Source organism: Nannobrachium achirus (assembly GCF_963921795.1).
Source record: "Nannobrachium achirus genome assembly, chromosome: 9".
NCBI classification, from domain to species: Eukaryota; Metazoa; Chordata; class Actinopteri; order Myctophiformes; family Myctophidae; genus Nannobrachium; species Nannobrachium achirus.
The window spans coordinates 10,403,288-10,417,417 of record NC_137818.1 but is presented as its reverse complement, the minus strand read 5'-3'; the positions used below and the strand labels follow the sequence as shown (position 1 = coordinate 10,417,417).

At 41.2% G+C, this 14,130-nt stretch overlaps 1 protein-coding gene across 1 annotated transcript; it reads right to left on the bottom strand.

Annotated features, from left to right (window-relative positions):
* Window positions 1-261: 261 nt before the first annotated feature.
* Window positions 262-12,993, bottom strand: ren (renin; the record flags this gene model as incomplete). The annotated part of the gene is made up of 9 exons (XM_080733862.1): window positions 262-423; window positions 1,832-1,930; window positions 2,542-2,683; window positions 3,551-3,673; window positions 6,622-6,818; window positions 7,813-7,931; window positions 8,503-8,626; window positions 9,494-9,632; window positions 12,914-12,993. The coding sequence occupies 9 exons, from the start codon at window positions 12,991-12,993 to the stop codon at window positions 262-264; spliced, it is 1,185 nt and encodes a 394-aa protein (XP_080589988.1).
* Window positions 12,994-14,130: the final 1,137 nt, after the last annotated feature.

Here is a 14,130-nt window from a genome sequence, read left to right as displayed (position 1 = left end):
CAATTTTCACCTATCCTATTCAGGATTCAAATTCTAAAATAGTAAAAAGTAACCGATCTACGAGTTGAAAAAGCGTCACTTCACATTTCGAGCTTGTGGAACTGCTACTTTTGACGCTTTTGTGTGACGCTGTAGTATGATGAAGTACGGGCGTTTGATTTACGAACAAGTTAAAGTATGGAAATAAGAGGTTTTTGCGCCGACAACAACTATGTCAGCGTAACGCCGAGTAAAAAGTGGTTGCGTCATCAGCGTCTTTCCTCACACGGCCGCAGCGAAGCCGATGCGGTTGTTCTCCCGGTCGAACTCGGTGTAGTAGCGGGCGATGAAGTTGGCTCCCAGGATCCAGATGGGGCCAGTAGGGGGCGGTATATCCAAGCCCCGGAAGGTGACGGTGCAGATGTCGTCTCCGAACTGGGACTGCTGTATGGGAGGAAAACACGAAACGCACATGCACACTATTCAGTTCAGGGAAAAATGTTTTTACACATACTGTATGCTTTCTGAAGGAACGATTTCTCTAAGGCTGCAATCTTTCTCAAACTTGTTAGTGTCAAATTGATATTCATTTAGCCGCAAAATAGTTTGTGCCAGGAACCCCCCCAGAAGAGATTATAACAAAGTTTGTGTGTTGGCACAGCAAAAGTAGTTAACATAGCATCACAATCACCACTTTATCCATAACTAGCCCTTACCCGTTCAAAGATATGAGCTCCAAAATGATGTGCAGTGTGTGGGTTATGGGATGTGCACTGTGCATACAGTATATGAGGGATGGAAAGTAACTTTAACTGGTGCTTGCATGATAATATGTAGGAGCATCAATGTAAGAAATACCCGTTTCGTTTAATGGCTACAGAGATACTGTCCCCCCCCCCCCAGCCCGCCCGCCCACCCGCCTGCACACACACCCGCCTGCCTGCACACACACACACACACACACACACACACACACACACACACACACACACACACACACACAGAGCTGGTTAAACATTTTGCCTCAAGCTAGATGCAGAATAGATGTGCCTCATGCTAGATGCAGAATAGATAGTAGATACACCATAAAAATGCTAATATACAGCATACGATTTGTGAAAGTGACAAACGGGCTTCACAGTTATGTCAGGTGTGTTCATATGCTTATGGTGATGCGATTTCAGATCAATTGCTCCAGCCACTGAGGAGAAACGCTGTTTCAGACAGACAGACACTCACTCACTCACTCACTCAGACAGACATTCGCAAAATTATAGTATAGATATAGTCTGGGTATATTCATAAAATCTGGGATCAAATTCCATATCAAGAAATGTCTTGACCAATGTGTTTGTAAAGGTGTCTACTAGTAACACATCTAAGTAACAAAGATTTAAATTCAGTTTCCCTAGGAGAGTTTTTGACAGCTGCTGAAAGTTGGGGTCCCATTAACTTTGCTAAAAAAAGAAAAAAAGATTTATCGTCTGTTATTAGCCCAAGGAGTGTTTTTTTCATGCAAAACAAATACTTGCAATGGATTCAGAAAACCCCTAGTTTGGACCCCTTACATGCTGCTTAAAGCACATTAAAGTTGTGTATTTTTTTTCCTGTTTAGTAAAGTGAATGGGACCCCAACTTTCAGCAGCTATGTTGGATGTTTGAAAATGTTTGGAAAATGTTAAATCATTTTGACATAAATCTTCTCACCTGAGGGTCCCTGGCACAAAACCTTCTCAGTCGGCAGTCCGTGGCCAAAAACGCCAATCAATTTGGGGGGGGGGGGGTCCGTGGTGCGGAAAAAGTTTCAGAACCAATGATACAGGGTTCAAGTGTTTAAGAATGATTATGTTACCCTTAAGATGTAGTCCTCCTGGTCCAGTGCATACTCCTGACCTCCCAGGTGGAAGGCGACACTGGGGAGAGCCTTCACTGTGGCACAGTTTACTTTGTACTGCAGGAGAGAAACAGAGAAACTGTTTAATTGTACTGCAGTAGAGAAAACGAGAAACGGTTTACTTTGTACGGCAGGAGAGAAACAGAGATACTGTTAAATTGTACTGAGGAGAGAAACAAAGAAACTGTTTAATTGTACTGCAGGAGAGAAACAGAAACTGTTTAATTGTACTGCAGGAGAGAGACAGAGATACTGTTTACTTTGTACTGCAGGTCAGAAAAAGAGAATCTGTTTAATTGTCCTGCAGGAGAGTCCACATGTTGAAGTGTCCTTGGGCAAGACACTGAACCCCACATTGCCTCTAATGAGTCGGTCGGTGTTAGCTTGCCACCATTGGTATGAGAATGTGGGAAGTATAAGGACGCTGGCGTCGACTGTTCGCCGTTTCATCTCCCAATGTATGAATGAATTAACCAATGTAAAGCACTTTGAGTACTTAGAAAAGCACAATACAAATGCAATTCATTGTTATTATTATTAGAAGACCTTGTATCCGATCTGTACTGTCTTGTGCTTTTCCTATATGCGCACTGCTAATAAAGTATTCAATCAATCAATCAATCAATCAATCAATCAAACTACAGTATATAGTGTTGGTTGTTGCTTACGCCACTTTCGTCCGGCACGGCTCCGATGGCTTTCATCAGCTCCGTGACAGAGGAGGCGGGGCCAGTGATGTAGGAGGAGCCAGTGTCAATCACGGCGTTGCAGCCTTCCTCGCAGAACATCATCTGCTCCCCGACCGAAACCCTGCCAGGATGGAGGAAAAATATGTGTGTTCAAAAGAGACGTGGCCATCATGTAGCCTACAAGCATGTCTTTAGACCAGCTGGGGTGGGCAACTTTGATGATGGAGAGGGCCACTATATTTTCACACTCACTCCAGAGGGCCACAATGCATATACAGTCAAAAATAGACAATCTACCTACAAGCTCAAAACGTGTCACAGTGCGCCACGATAAAAGTGTTTCGAGCTTGCAGATCTGCTATTTTTTATGCTTTTGTGTGATGCTGTACTCTGATCAAGTGGGAGGTTAATTTAAGAAAAAAACACAAAAAGTTAAGATATGGCAGAGACAAGGGGTTACTTTCTGCTGCAATATGTACAATAGTAGCAGCCCCTGCTTTATCTATCAGCTAAGGGGGTTCCTAACTCATTCACTGCTTTTTCAAAATGGCCCCCGAGTTCCTCACTGCCACGTTCCTACATTTCTAGTGCACGGATCCATTTTTAGTGCACGGATCGTGCACGCCCATGCCTAGATCATGCACCATATGTGTAGTACTTTTTCACAGCTTTCAAACAAAGAAATCCGCTTGGAAATTCGTTCAGGCATTCATGAGATAGAAGCCTTCAAAGTCAAACAAAACAAACAAACATGGCTGCTATTTTTGAAAGATGTGTTTGTTATGGGGCTAAACATGCAATTTCGCGATTGCGATCATGCCCAATACATTTTAGACATTTTTGGATTTATTTAAAAAATAAATCTAAATGGCTGCCAACTCGGGGAAACGCGGGCTGTGGCAGTCTGGGGGTACTTGGCTATGTGGCCAGAGAAAGAAAAGAAGATCCCTGCGGTATAAGGTTAGAGGGGGTGGGTTGGACGTGGTACCCTTTCATGATGACCTCCCATTTGCCCATATCCTTGGTGTCCAGGTAGTTGAAGGCTCCAGTGTAGTAGTCGGGGTCCGTGCCCCCCAGCACCAGCTCTCCTCCCGGGGAGTGGTGGGGGTCCCTGTTCAAAAAAGAACGTCATTTAAAGGACAACTTTAGTTTTTTACAACAAGGGTTCAGATTTTAGATTGTAATTAAAGAATATAAAAGATGAGTGTTAAAATGATTTAATTTACTTCTTTCTATTGTTTTAGAGATTCTTATTTCAGTGGTTGGGGGCATGTGTACAAGTACTAAATATGTCATTTTACACAGAATAAGCCCATTCCCAAGATACAACACAACCTTTCATGGTTGGATGTGACTTATGGGGGCTAGAAGTGTTACTGTAAATAGCAATTAAGAAACTGCTGGCTTATTGTGTCTAAAAAGACATTTTTAGCCACTTGTACGCATGCCCCCATGCGTACGCATGCCCCACATTTTAGCACGCTAAACGCTATAAAACAATAGAACGAAGCAAATGAAAACATTTTAACACTCACTTTTTCTTTTCTCTAATTACAATCTAAAATATGAACCCTTGTTGTAAAAAAACAAAGTTGTCCTTTAAAACATGAAACTTCATCATGCTATGAGATACAAACTCACTGCGAGCTTGTAGATCTGCTATTTTTTTAAATCATCAACATTTGTGAAAAATATATATTTTTAAAGTGAACATTTGTAACTAAAATATTTGCTTCTTGGGGGTCCCTGTCTGATACATAATATTTTGAGATGGGGGTCGGCAGCCAAATACAAATAGGTCTATAATTCTAGGGGTCCTTGACATGACAAAAGTTTGAGAACCACTGACACAGGCCTACAAACATTCGTTTTTCAAAAACCATAGAATCGGGTCAAAAATATTCAAAGACTTGCACAAATGTGAGCTTGTATGTAACCCCGTTATTATTTTAGGGGCTTTTAAGCCGTGACATCATTTTGGAGGCAGAGGAGAACTCTGCCCCCAGAGCATTTTCTGTCCCTCGCTATTTCAACAGATCCGAGACAAAAATAACGACTAAAATATAATTCTAACACTTTCCTTTCAACAACAAAGAGAAGAAAAATGTGTAAATGGTAAAAATAGTAAAAAGATTCACGGAAACTGGGGGCAGAAATTCTCCTCTGCCTACAAAATGATGTCATACTTATTTGAAATGCTGCTATTTTGGCTTACTTCGATATAATGTGACATTGTTTACTGTTCAAAAGAAATGGGTATATTCACATTTATTAATACTTATCTTTACCTACCTTGAAACTATACCTCGGAGAGTGTTATATTATACCTGTAGGTTTATTTATACTTTTTATTTTCTCTGATATTTTTGTATTTTGTCCAAGTGTACTTGCGTAGCAGAGTGGCCGACCCAATCGGGAGTTTACTAGCAGGTCATGTGATGGTATGTGAAAGAGCGCGCGTTGTCTTCAGAGATGCCAGTGATAAACAGACGTTGTGAATGGAAAAGTAAAATAGAAACAAGAAACGTGACAAACGGTTTTATTTGTAAAGTCTTACAGTCGCCCGTGTAATGGCATGTTGAGAAGATTTTGAGTAGCCTACAGTGAATGTTGCTAAGCCAGGAACTTCAGCTTCTGTTTGAGAGGAGAGAGCTAGTATCTTGTACGCCTAAGTGGAGGAAGGACGTCTTCTTCAATCCTATTATAGACTGGAGCTAAGTGTGGAACACTAGACTTCGTCTGCGGAGCGTCACGTCGGTCTTTTGAAGATCTCTATCTGTGGAACGTGTAATAAAGTAACATCTGAACAGTGAGTAAACATTACTGAATGAGGACGCCATCTAAGGGCGGGAAACAGTCCTGCAACGTGGGTGGGGTTTTGTTTTATTTTCCTTGGATGCCTGCCACAGGGTAGGTATAATTACAGTGCGCTTTGGTATAACTGATTAATTATTTGGTATGTTGGTGAACTATTTGAAGTATTTGAAGTATTTGGCCAATTTAAAGTCTTTACATACTGGTTATTTGAGTAATTCAGCATTCTATTTTGCACTACACAGTGTGATTGTATTTTGTTGTTGCACCTTATTGTGAATTTGGATAGATGCCCATTTGTATTTTATTTTCTACTTCCCTATTTCCCTAAGCTTTTCCCTAACTACGTTTCCCAAACTAAAAACCCTTATAATTGATGTCCTGGTGTCTCAATTTACTCAAGGTATGTCTAAGGTTTCTTTCCATTTAAAGAGCTTATTGGGGATTTTGGCCTCAACACATTATTACGCAATATTTTATGCTTTAAATATAAAAAAAATTGCAGATATACAAGCTCACAGCACGGCACCGAGTGCCGCGCTGCGAGCTTGTAGATCTGCTATTTTTGAAAAATCTTGAAAATTCGTGCAAATCTTTGAATATTTTGACCCGATTCTATGTGTCTTCTAAATCCTTCTAAGGTTTTTTTTTTTTTTTTTTTAACTATGTTTCTGTCAGTGGTTCTCAAAATGTTTCATGCCAAGGACCCCCAAAACTACATGTATTTGGCCACGGACCCCCATCTCAAAATATGTTGTTCCAGGGACCCCCCCCCCATCTCAAAATATTGTATCAGGGACCCCCCCCCCCCCCAGAAGCAAATATTTGAATTACAAATGTTCGCTTTCAAAAAGATATATTCAAAGACTTGCCCAAAAAGAATACATGTATATATTCAATTCAATCTTTATTTCAGACCCAGGAAGATCCATATCAGTCACACAATAAAACAATACAAGAACAAGTAATAAAACGGTATATATCACGGTTTAAAAAAAAATCTGATCTACAAGCTCGCAGCGCGGCACTCGGTGCCGTGCTGTGAGCTTGTATATCTGCTATTTTTCAATAGCTAAAACATTCAATAATTCTAGGCCTAAATGGATTAAGTATCTTGAAAACTCAAACAATAGCACTAATATAACGTGGGAACCCTTCTCCATATATTCAGTGGAAATTAGATGGGCTACATATATCTGCTATATATCTGGATTAAACAAAACCAAAAGAATTGTCCGAGTATACCTGCTGTAGTAGACGGAGAAGACGTCCTCCTTGAGGACGTGTTGGTTCATGATGCGGTCGAACACGGGCGTGATGCCGTCGATGGCCACGCCGGGGTAGCCCATGCCCAGCACGCCGTCGAACTTGGCGAAGATGAAGGGCATGGCGGACAGGGAGGTGGCCTCCGCGAACACCTGGTTCACCTCGATGCCACCGATCTGTAGGGGGACAATGAGTATGACAGTCAGTGCTTTGAAGTTCAAAGGGAACAATTAACACATTTTGCCCCCCGGCAGGTAAATAAAACGTCAGGGCAGGTGAAGATTGCTTTCAGGTTGCCCGACCGGGCAAGTGCTCATTTGAGAGGGGACACAAACGTCTATAACACAACACAAGATATCTGTCTAAACACCTGAATGTGGCCAGTGCGATCTGTCTTCTGGTCTGCGGAATGTAAAATAAGAGCACTATTTACCTATAATGTGCTGTTTTTACTGTGGCTACTGTGTGAAACCACAGACATATTCAATCGTAGCTACAGTATGTAGGTATTTGGATTTGGAGGTATTGAAGTGTGGCATTTTTTATCACACAGGCCCAGAAAGTAAAGAAATAAGTTAAATTCAGCAGTAATTCAAATCTTTACCTATCATTTTATAATGGACAATTTACTTTTCGGGCAAGTGGGCATGACCTTCGGGCAAGTAGAACATGACCTGTACTTGCCCGATGGGCAAGTGCTTCTGAGACCTTAGTGTCAACCCCTGCGTGTACTTTTAGGCCAGTTATAACCTGGTTTTAGACAGACGTCCAATAGACCACACATTTTTAGGCTGTGACCCGGCCCCCCCGAAAAAATCTTATTTGAAGTAGGGACCACCCCCATACATGTAGTTTGACTCTGCTACACAGATAAGTTGCGAGGTGTTGTTGTAGCTTGTAGATGAGCTGTTTTCACAGTGTTTGCCTCTTTATCTTTTTTTATTTTTTAATGGTAGATCTGCTATTTTCAATTCTCTCATCTTTCTTTTTTTACATTTTTAAACTTTGGAAACATTTTCAAAGTTCTTTTGCAATATTTCCGACTATATTGTGGCTATAAAGTGGTTGATTTCCACTCGACAAAGATGTCCTCCTGGCTTAGTAGTAATTATCGCCCGTTATAAACAATCAATTCAATCGATTAGTTTGACCGCTCCAATAGAAACTCACCTCAACGACGTCCTGGCTCAGGAATCCCCTGACGTTCCCAGAGGCGTACTGGATGGAGAAGCCTGTTCCGTTGTCCACGTGCGTGTTGGACTTAGAGCCATCGTACCTGTTGTGGGTGTCTGGGAAAACAAAAACATGTTTCTAAAATGTATGAATACCCAACATATACATTTATAACGTGGTTAAAATGCTTGTGATGTTATGTTAAGCTATTGTTTGTAAAAGTAGTAATACCCTAATGTAGAAGTAAATGCAAGTAAATGTCCTGCATTTACAAAAGAATGAGCGGAGCAGGCTGCTAGACAGCACCACTCGGTGGCTGCAGCTGGTGTTACCTTATAGACAAATACTGTAACACTAAAGCATTAACAATTAACAAACAAATACCAAAAAAATGCAAAGTTTTATTCTGCTGGGAAAGAATGCTTGAATGAGATTTAACAGCACTTTGAGAGCGTGCGTGCCACAGCTGACGGCTGAGTGAGCAGTGATTGAGCAGCAGAATCAGCATGACCGTGACTATCGTGACAGTGACTATCGTGACAGTGACTAGTGTGAGGGACGGACAAGTGCTGGAGGTTCTCACACTAACTGCAACCTGACAGTCGCAACTAAAGTATATGTTTGCTGTGTGCATGCGTGTGTGGGCACGCATGTTTGTGCGTGCGTACAGTATGTGAGTGCACTCACAGCAGGCAGTGGAGAAGGGGGAGCAGCTCTGCGAGGGGACCCACAGGTTAGATGATCCCGTGTCAAACACCACGTTGAACATCTGAGGAGGAGAGCCGATGCTGATCTCCCCAAAGTACTGCGTCTGTTCACAAGCACAACAAACAACAAAGTACTGCGTCTGTTCACAAGCACAACAAACAACAAAGTACTGCGTCTGTTCACAAGCACAACAAACAACAAAGTACCGCGTCTGTTCACAAGCACAACAAACAACAAAGTACTGCGTCTGTTCATAAGCACAACAAACAACAAAGTACTGCGTCTGTTCACAAGCACAACAAAAAGTACTGTGTTTGTTCACAAGCACAACAAACAACAAAGTACTGTGTCTGTTCACAAGGACAAACAAACAACAAAGTACTGCGTCTACTCTGTTCACAAGCACAACACACAGCAAAGTACTGAGTCTGTTCACAAGCACAACACACAACAAAGTACTGAGTCTGTTCACAAGCACAACAAACATTTCACTGTCAGTAATCCAACAGAGAATGGCCAAATTATGCGTTTTGTAGGGCTGTCGCAATTATTACACAATCGTCTAATCGCAATTATTTTTCATAATCGTCATAATCGTTTCCATGTTGAAAAATTTCATTTATTTTTTAAAGTAAAAAATAGTGGAATTAGCAGATCTACATGCGACACGTGAGCTTGTAGATCGGCTATTTCCACTATCAATGTTTTTTTTAAGTATAAAGTTGTCAAATATGTCATGTTTATATTTAGGTTATGTCTTATCTACCATGTGCAACTTCAAAGCCTAAAAGCCAAACAGAAATGTAATAGTCAACGACAAAAACACAATTAAATCGTTAATCGCAATTATTTGAGTGACAATTAATCATGTAAAATGTCATAATCGTGACAGCCCTAGCGTTTTGTAATAATAACCCCCAGCAAACGAATCCAACCCAGTACTCCTGGCTAGGTACAGTAAGGGTCTCACATCCAGATAGTTGGTCAGGGGAGTGGTCCCATTGGCAGGCTCATCTGAACTCTTCTGGCTGAGCTCAGCGAAGGCCTCCACAGACACCCCCATCTCCTGCAGGGTCTCTCTGATGGACTGCATCTTGTGTAAGGCCACTCTGGAAGAAAGACACAACACACTTGTTCAATTCAGACCTGAGGCTATACTGTACTTCTAAATAAGTGGGTTCTCTGATTTTGTTGTGCCAAGGACCGCCCAAAATGATGTGTGTTTGCCCGAGGACCCCCCTTCTGGAATTATGTTGGGCCAACGACCCCAGAAGAGAAGATTAACGTTAAAATGTCAAAATGATTCTTCAAAATCTTTTCAAACACTTTAATGACTTTTTCGTGCAAGTGAAAAAAGTGGCATGAAATGAAAGGGATATTCCACTTTCAAAAAACCTTTGGTTATTTTATTGTCTAATCAGGCTTTTATGAACACCCTTAACAGTTTTAATTTGCTTGATTGAATATTTAGATATTTGATGTAAATGTTATCAGGCCCTCCAGGGCCTCTCCCCACACACACCCATTGTAACTTAAAACTTCATTTTAACCATGATAATATATTCATTAAAAACACCCATTATCTTTTCTGGTGACCCATATTACCCTCCTAATACGTGAGCAGGCCGTGTTTTTTCAATAACATTTTTCATTTATTTTTAATAATTATTTTTTGTATTCAAGTTTTTTCCATTTTCCCAAATAATTATTACAAATAAATGAAAAAAGTTATTGAAAAAACACGGCCTGCTCACGTATTAGGAGGGTAATATGAGTCACTAGAAAAAAATAATGGGTGTTTTTAATGAATCTATCATGGTTAAAATGGAGTTTGAAGTTACAATGTGTGTGCGTGGGGAGAGAAGCCCTTCCCCTGTTTCCCTGTTGAAAGTGGAATATCCCTTGAAGCGCTGTGAGAATATGTAGAGCTTTGATGTTTGAGAACCACTGTTCTAAATCCTAAGAGTTTTCTGAAAAACCTGTTGCTGTATATATGTACTGTATACCAGTATACATATATTGTTAAAATCTAAATGAACACAGATCCTTTCCCGGTTTAAGGCCACTCTGGAAGCAGTCCGGGAAAATCCAACTTCAAATAAAAGTACAGAAATACAGTGGATATCAGATCAAAACATCAGATCAAAGGTGCTGTACTGTAAGTCTTCAACAGAGTGTCCGGGACCCCAAGGGGGTCCCCAGAGTTACTACAAGGGGTCCTCCAAATCTTTGTGTGATAGAAATTTGTTCTCCATATTCTGAGAACTTTTGCCAAACATAGCCGATCTACAAGCTCACAACACTTGCGCTGCGCTTGTAGATCAGCTATTTTTGGCAAAGAGCTTTGGTGTAGAGGGGAAAAAGAGCAGACTAAGTACAGTAGTAGTAGTAGTAAAGGTCAACTTTATTAAGTATTGACGGTTCAAGTGGTTAAATATCTGAAAACACAAATTGACATGAATCCAAAATAAACTGATGATTGTGCTGTCAAACGATGAAACTACAGTATATGGAATCTACAGTATGAACAGGTTGTGGGGGTCCCTGCTTCATCTCTCGACTAAGGGGCCCTTGGCCTGAAAACTTTGAAGACCCCTGCTGTAAGAGATATAGGCCTACTGGTTAAATAAGGGTTAAATAGCTCTATATTCTGGAAGTAATCTTAGGACAGTAACGGTGAACTTATTTCTTTCACCAGGAAATAAATCATATTTTCAGGTTGGGATAGCAGTTTTAATTATCGGAGGGATTATAGGGAACTCCGGGTCTTAACACTTAAAAAGCGTATTGTTTATTTGCTGTCAAACTAAACTAAACTAAACTAAACTAAACTAAACTAAACTCTCTGTCGGGTGGAAACCTCATATTATGTCCTCAACTGTTACTTTTCAGGATTCAAATTCAAAAATAGCAGATCGACAAGCGAAGCAGGGCATTCATAAAAATAAAAATAAATAGAAAGGACACAGTCCTTAATATACCGGCATGCGCTGTGTCACACCAAATTCTGGGCCCTGGGTACAAGGATTCACTGCGGGCCCCCCATGAATGTTAACTATTGAAAAATAGCAGATATACAAGCTCACAGCGTGGCACCGAGTGCCGCGCTGCGAGCTTGTAGATCTGCTTTTTTTGAAAAATCGTGAAAATGTGTGCAAGAAACCTATGTCAAGGACCCCCAAGATGATATGTATTTGGCCACGGACCCCGATCTCAAAATATTTAGTTCCAGGGACCCCCAGAAGCAAAATTTGAGTTAGAAATGTTCGCTTAAAAAATACATATATTCAAAGATTTTCACACATCTTCACAACTTTTCAAAAATAGCAGATCTACAAGCTCGCAGCGCGGCACTCGGTGCCCGCTGTGAGCTTGTATATCTGCTATTTTTCAATAGCTAAAGTTACTAGGGCCCCTCCACCTTGGGCCCCGGTAACTCAGTCCCACTTTCCTACCCCTTGTGACGCCCCTGGCTGTGTCTTTTATAGTTGGATGTTTTTTGTTTAAAGGTTGAAGCACTATCTGCTCTTTACAATTGACTACGACTTACAGAAGATGATTGTAGTGTGTTGTAGAGTTAAACAAAACAAAAAAAAACATGGACAATAGTTTTTGTCCAACAATGACATGTTGTCGATCATCTCTGTCATGCAAAGTCAACGCCAACACACTCAGAATCAGCTTCATTGTCAAACAATACGTTTAACAGGTGTCAAGAAGTGGGTGAAAATATAATTATTATTATTTTACAACCAGTAAAGTGCAAGGAAAGAACACATAGAAAACGGTACAGTATAATCAAATGTTCGAATTATTCACACTGATTTGTGTTTAAACACTTCCAACCACTATAACACCCAGGTTTTAATACGTTTTAATAGGTTTTCAAATGCATTCTCCTGTTATGCTGCTAAAATGTGGAACGCCCTACCGAAGGCCATAAAGGAATGTAAATCCCTACCTCCCTTTGAAACAGCAATGAAAAGCCACTTACTGTAGAAGCAGCAGCTACTCACAACTGGTAAATAAATGAAAACATAGCCTATCCTTACCTACTGTATACCTCCCCTGACCTTTCTATAGTAAATACCATTTATTTTTGCATTGTGTTTTATTTTACGTTTTCTGATGATATCCTCTGCATAGTACTATGTTCTATATGTCTGTCATTCAATGTTATGGGATATATATGTGGCGGAGAGAGTCGCAGCCCCAGCCTGAAGCCTCAAAAGTCTAGTATCTGCTCTCGTTCCATAGAGATGTCCCTTTGGGGTGATGGTTAAGATATTGGACTTTCACACGGGAGACCTATGCAAACTTCAAAATACATCAGTCAATCAATCAAGTTGAGGAAATAAAACCCACTTGGATGGAGAGGTAATGTGCTTACCGTCGCAGTGCGTGGCCCTCGCCAGTCATCATCAGCCACAGTGCAACCATACACACCCAGGAGCTCAAGCTGAAAGTCATGATGATGGCTTCTCTGAAAGGCGCAAGGAAGACGATAGGCCTACAGGACCAAAACTACGTGAAGCAGACTATTCAAATAGCCGAGGTTTGCAGAAAGGCTTGCAGTCTCCCTTTTTTATACCATCTCTTCTTCCAGTGTGGTGGTGGTGGTGATGATGATGATGATGATCTGTCTGACCCATGTGCCACTTGCTTGGCCTCTGGTGGGGGCTTTTCCTAGAAGTGACCACTGAAGACAAGTTGTCTCTCCCTGACTCCTTCCCTCCCCCCCTTCTATACCCCTAGGTCTCACCACCACGACCCCTCCCCTGATAAACTGGTCCCTGTGAGAGGTTTGACTTTTGACCTGGTTGGGGGGGAATGGGCGACAGAAAGCAGGGATGGATGCGGAGTTGTTGTGGAGAGGGATGGATGGATTGGTGCCGGCCCGTCTTCTGTGGAGCAGCTAGGGCTGTCACAATTATTACATAATCGTCTAATCGTGATTATTTGACATTATCGCAATTATTTTGTCATAATCGTCATAATCGTGAATGTTGTGAGCTACAAGCTCACAACGCGTCGCATCGCAGCGCGTTGTGAGCTTGTAGATCGCTATCAATGTTATTTTTTAAGTAGTAAGTTGTCAAATATGTCAGTAATGTATTTGTATATTTAGGTTATGTGTCATATCTACCATGTGCAACTTCAAAGCCTAAAAGCCAAACAGAAATGTAATTATCAACGACAAATACACAATTAAATCGTTAATCGCCAATTATTTGAGTGACAATCGTCATGTAAAATGTCATATCGTGACAGCCCTAGGAGCAGCGAGAGAGGAGAGGCTTCACGATGAGGGCAGGAAAAGGTACCCAGATTCACCAGAGTTTAGAGGTGGACGCATAGAACCTGTGTCGTCTAAATGTCGGGTGGAAAACTCATATAATGTCCAAAAACATACATTTCAGGATTCTAATTTAAAGAACGGTAAAAATAGCAGATCTACAAGGTCAAAAGCGTCTCAAAGTGCCAGTGGATCTGCTACTTTAGATGCTTTCTTGTGACGCTGTAGTACAGGGTTTCCCAAAGTGGGTGCCGTGGCACCCTAGGGTGCTGTGATGCCAGTCCAGGGGTGCCTCAGAATACTTTGATAAT